This window comes from Talpa occidentalis, unplaced genomic scaffold (assembly GCF_014898055.3).
Source record: "Talpa occidentalis isolate TD23 unplaced genomic scaffold, MPIMG_talOcc4v2.1 talOcc4.1372, whole genome shotgun sequence".
NCBI classification, from domain to species: domain Eukaryota; kingdom Metazoa; phylum Chordata; class Mammalia; order Eulipotyphla; family Talpidae; genus Talpa; species Talpa occidentalis.
This window is the reverse complement of record NW_023601403.1, coordinates 4202-9805: the sequence shown is the minus strand read 5'-3', so window position 1 is coordinate 9805 and position 5604 is coordinate 4202. Positions and strand designations below refer to the sequence as shown.

Below are 5604 nucleotides of genomic sequence, written 5' to 3'. Positions count from 1 at the left end.
TGCATAAAAATAAATCTTAATAATTAGCTTAGACCACAAAAACCCACTATAGTTCTTCACTGAATGTGACAAAGACTAAGTGTAGCTCAAATTCCTTCCCTCTTCACCCCTCCAACCCCTATTCTGACCATACTCGTTAGCGTAAGTAGGGAGCGTTTTCTCCACAGGATTTTCAAGAACTGGAATTGTGAAGTAGGGAGAGAGCTCTTTAGGCATTCCCTTTTCAGTAAGGCCTCCAACACCATTTCACAGACAAGAAGTTTTTGACATTAAAAAAAACTTTATTTTAATTTATTTTTTTTTTTACAAAGAATGTCCCCACCTGGGGTGAAAATATATCTTGTTAAGTACAAAATATAGTTTTATCATACAAAAAGATACACAATTAAAAAACAAAAAATAAAACCACCTTCAGTCCACATAGAAAGGCTAGAGCTCAGAGCTCTGACACAGGACAGTGAACAAAGTGCTTAAGGCTGAGGGTGACGACCAAGCACCAGCGTCTGCAGAGAGAGGGGGCTCGGCCTGTCTCTCAACAGGGCAGGGCGAGCCCTAGGGGCTTCTGGAAAGCCATGCCCTCTAGTTGCTTGTGGCAGTGTCTGGAGGCTCCTCACAAAAGCGGGCGTCTTGTCTGGAGTTCCTCCTTGAGCTGAGAAGTCACAGGGGAAAGGCTGATAGCAGCACACTTCTCATCCGATTCGAGTGTCAGAATGAGAACTCTGCACATGAGGACAGTCTCAAAAGTACTGAGTAACACTATTTTTGTTATTGTGCTTACTCCTAGAGACATAGTAGACAAGTTTCAGCTTACATTTGAGACAGAAAATGAGAATTTGACAAGAACTAAAGTGCTAAGAACACCACCTTAGAGTCAATTCCAAGGAGTCACATGAAAACAATATATCTTCCCACACAAAAATGTCTGCAACAGGAGAACACAGTGCAAAAGGCTCTAAATACGACTTAAGACCTTTTGTGGGGCACAGTGACTGCTGCTTTAAGCCAGATTAAAGAACACTCTAAGCAAAGACAACCTAAAGTTCTTCCCTTGAATTCACAGAGAAAGCTCTCTTCAAAGTCAAATCATCCCTGGGGAGTTTTTCTGTTCTTTTTTTCTGTAAGTGTTCAAAGGGTAACACTGATTTTTAAAAACCTTTTATAGGAGTTTTGGCAATGGTTTTTTTCCCTTCTCATTCTCCCAGCTTGTTACATTATTCTGCTCCATATGTTACTGAGGTTTCAAAACCTGATGTTACAACAGCCTATGTATGATCCCTTCAGAAAAACCCTTAGGGAAATGACAGGCCATTTCTACCCTTTACTCAAAACTATTGAAAACTCCTTAGTTTTCAAAGAGATTGGAGAAAAATGGGATGGGCCCGAGTTTTTCTACTGTTTTTAAACCCATCCAGCAACATCCTTGTATCACAACATCCTGCTGGCCAAGGATGAGTGCGCACCCCTCAAGGCCCAGGAGGCTGCCTGCTGCACGCCTCCTACCCTGGGGGTCAGCAGGGGGGTGGACCTGTACCCCACTGGAGAGACTGCCAAGTCTCTGAAAAAAGAGTCCAGGAAGAGTGGCAGAAAGAAACAAGTAGATCTAGTTGCTGCTTTTCTTCCATGGGCTCACTGCACATTGTTGTTGAGGATGCTGGGGTCCACCTGGAAAGGAAAAATAAAAATTTTTAGTTGGGTAAGAATTAACCCAGTTTAGCAATCCCACCAAGTCAACTTCCAACAGAAGGGTTGACAGGGAGAGACGATGACAATTCTCACCTCAGTGTAAGTAGGTGGTGGCATGAACTTGAACTCAGGAGCATACATAAAAATTGGGCTGTCTTGAGAGCCCTCTGTGTCATCTAGCAGGGGAGTGGTGGGGCTCTCCAGTCGGTGATCTTCAGGAATGATATCCATGTAGCAAGGGGGAGCTAGAGAGAGGGGGCACAGCGTAAACAGCTTGGCCAAAAGATAACCGACTACAATTTTACAAATCCAAATAAATCAGAGGCAAAGCAACGACGTTAGCAATGGCTCACCTTCTGGGGTATCAGGGATGTTTAGATCCACCCAGCTCATCTCAGAGCTGGTTCTGCTGGCCATGCTGGACGTCCGGCTGCTCAGGCCTGACCTGCTGCCAATCACCAGAGGCAGGTCAAGGATGATTTTCTTGGAGCCGGGAACACTGACATAGATCTGGGGAAAAAATGGCAGTTTGTTAGCCTAACGATTTGGAGAAAACACCCACTGTTGGGACAGATGAACAATTTCTCTCGAAGCCAATCCCACCCACTCACCAGTAAGGAGTATTCAACGCGAAGGATGTTGCAGCCCAGGATGGAAGGCCTGATCTTCTGCACTCGGAGGCTCTTGCCACGCCACGACGCACAGGTTCCTGAGATAATATGATTGCCTCTGACTGACGATAACTTTTGTGTGAACACCTTGGTTTGGCCATTGGCAAGGTAAGTGTGGCGGGCGACGATAGCAGCTTTGGGAACCACGATGCGGGAACATGTGTTCTCAAAGTCAGCATGGATGGAAATCTCATCACCTAGCAATGACAAAAATGAAAACTTATTAAACTGATAGTTCAGTTGTTGATCTTGTTCCTTTGACCCTGGCCCCTGCCCTCAACCCCAAAACCTGCAGGCCATTCTGTCAGTCTTTAAGCACCAGTTTCTTTACCTTCACAGAATCCTTTTCTGTCAATTCTGGCAGAGACAGACACTCGCCCATCAGGAATAAACATGCAGGAAACTTTCTTCTCCTTTTTAGCAGACACAGGTGCCTATGGAAAATGAGGGGCAGATGTTTTAAGAATTTCTATGTATCATTTCTAGAGTAGGCAACATTCCCTCCCATTTTGATAACTGAGGACTTGATTCCCAGAAGTGCTTCAAAATAATGCCTAAGACACTTACCACCCAAGACCCGGGAAAACAGGATCTTAAAATGAACCTCACCATTAAATCAGGAGTAGTGATATCCACTAGATCCATCACTTCGAAGATTTTCTTTGTCTCTTGAGTTGGCTGGCTGGGGCGATCAAGAAAAGCCTTCACCCAGTAGTCTACACACCCATATTTTCCTTTGAAGGATGTTCCCAGTGGCCTGTGGCAAGAAAAAGAAAACGACTTAAAAATGCCCTCCCGGAACAGCAAGCCATCCAATTTTTAGAAACAGAAAAGCTCAAAGGCACAGGCAGCAGACACCTACCCCTCAGGAAGCTCAAAGCCAAACTTGTACTCATAGGTGTTTCCAGGTCTCATGATCACCATCTCATTCTCACCTGAAGGGGGACAAAGTGAGCAGCCATTAGGTTTCTAGTAACACTTAAAATGCATCTACGAGATAAAGAATTCTTGGGTAACATGCAAGCGCAATGCAGTGGAATCCCCTCGCTTATATTCCCCAACGAGAGATTCTGATGCACTTGCAAGAGCCCTGTAATGTTCCAAGGCTCAACCAGAGCAAGTAAGCTACTATCATTTCCAGCAGGAAACAAAGGATAAACCCCTTATACATACAGGGGTGGGGAAAAAACTCCTTGAAGAGCTAAAGCAACATCCCTTAGGGTCACCTTCAGAACACAGCACCCTAAGAAATGGCACAAATCACCCTGGGCGGGTGGGGCTTGCCAGTTAAAATTGGAAAGGGAAGGGACACTCAATTCTGGCCACTCCACCTGAGCCTCTCAGCCAGCGCAGTGGAGTCCCTGCATCCCTCCCGACCGAGTCAGCCTGCACCCCAGGAGCCTGCAACAAGTGGGTCCCTCACCTGCCGGCTCGTCTTCCAGCAGGAGCGTGTCCTCGTAGCGCAGGTAGTCCAGGCTCTGCTTGCACTGCTGCGAGCCCTGCATCCACAGCACCTTGGCCACCCCGCAGGCCAGGATCCGCACGGCCTTGACCCGGGTGACCTCGCACACCTCCACCCGCACCCGGCCGGCCACCTTCTCCCCGCTGCCGTACACCTTGTCGGGGTCGTTGAAGACCACCTCGAAGGCCTTGATCTTCTTGAACATCACCATGTCGGGGCTGGGCGGGCTGTCGAGGGCGAAACGAGGGGGGTAGATTCCCAATCCAAGAGCCAAAGGCAAGAAAACAGGACCTCACTCTCGACTACACGTCTCGAAAAGGTTTTGGCTTTTAAGCTGCCGGCGACGGCAGGGGCTGCAGGAGAAAAGCGAGAGCGACCGCGGCTTGCGCTCTTCGCGGCGGGGCCGGGGCTGGGCGCGAGCTGCCGCGCCGGGCCGGAAACGGCCCTTTATAGTCGCGGGCGCCGGCGGCCACGCGAGCCCCGGGCTGGAGGCGCGTGCTGCCCTCGTGCACAGGCCTCCCATTGGCTGCCCGGCGCTTGTTTACCAGGCGCTCGACCAATCGGCGCGCGCCCGGCGGCGCGTGGACACGGTGTGCGCCTGGCGGGGGGGAGGGTGGCGCGGCGCGGCCGGGCGGGAGGAGGGGGGCGGGAGGAGGCGGGAGGGGGCGGGAGCGGGGCGGGAGGGGGGGCGGGAGGGGGGGCGGGGGCGGGAGGGGCGGGGGGGGGGGCGGGAGGGGGGGGGGGGCGGGAGGGGGCGGGCGGGAGGGGGCGCGGACGGGACGGCTTCGGCGAGAAGGGCTTCATTGACCCCCAAATCCCCCCCTCCCGGGCGCCCCGCTCTCGAGGGCAGGCGCGGGTGTCTCCGCGCCGTAAGCGCCCCCTCCCCTCCCCCCAAGCGAGAGGACGAGGTGCTTTGAGGAAATTCCACGCTCGGCCGGGGCCGGGGCGCCCCTCAGAGGCGCGGTTCCCCCCTCCCGGCGGAGTGGAAACCGGGGCGCAGGGAGGCTCTCGGGCTGGGCTGCTCTTCAGGAAAACCCCCTTTGTCCCTTTCTTACCCCCTGAGTAAGGAGTAAGGAGCCCAAACCCGGAGTCAGGAAGCCGAACCCTGCTGTGTGAGGGGAAGGGAGCGCGCCGGGCGCGCGGTCCCCCGAGCCTCCTTGGAAAGCGGGGTGGGGGTCCCGCAGCCCACCTTTCGCCCCTCGGGGCGCGGGCGGTGTGCCTCTGCTGTTCCGCGCCCCCCTGTCCCCGCGATCCTGTTCTCTCTGTTCTCTGAACAGAAGCAGTGAGGGCGTGTTCACATCCTGCTGCTTATCCCCTCATCTCTGCGGCTTCTGTGTGCAAAGTTGGGGAACACTTTGTTTATGTTCCCCGCGTTACCGCATTACCTCTTTAGAAACCTGTGTCCTTCGGGTTCTGATTATTTCTCACCCACTCCCTGCTTCTCCAGGAAAAGTTGGGGGGAGGGGTGGTTTTCACTTTCTCCCCGGTTACTTAGGCTGTTCCTGTCTGCAGAGGGCTAAATCAAAGGTGCCCCCTCAACCTGCCGCCCACCCGCCCCTTCACTTTCCAATTAGTTACACGCAGGAAAGCGCTCTTGATTCTCGCTGAGCCATCCGTGGAGAGATGGCTGTGTCCCTGCTTGGAGGAAGACGTTCCCTGCCTTTTAAAAGTTTAGGAATAAGTAAAATTGAGGCCACAGAAGGGTCGCTTGAACACTAAGCTCAAGCTAAAGGAGACCTTGACACCTCACCCTGTGTCAGCATTTGGCTTCCAGATGGGTTTTCCCCT

General features: G+C 52.1%; 1 protein-coding gene across 1 annotated transcript; it reads right to left on the bottom strand.

Moving 5' to 3' along the window:
- Positions 1 to 366: 366 nt before the first annotated feature.
- On the bottom strand, positions 367 to 4225 carry LOC119243963 (thioredoxin-interacting protein). The gene is made up of 8 exons (XM_037509774.2): positions 3778 to 4225; positions 3217 to 3289; positions 2964 to 3111; positions 2686 to 2788; positions 2295 to 2551; positions 2037 to 2193; positions 1777 to 1928; positions 367 to 1662 (listed from the first exon to the last, which is right to left on the bottom strand). Exons 1-8 carry the CDS (start codon positions 4025 to 4027, stop codon positions 1627 to 1629), a joined length of 1176 nt encoding a protein of 391 aa, XP_037365671.1. The 5' UTR covers positions 4028 to 4225; the 3' UTR covers positions 367 to 1626.
- Positions 4226 to 5604: the final 1379 nt, after the last annotated feature.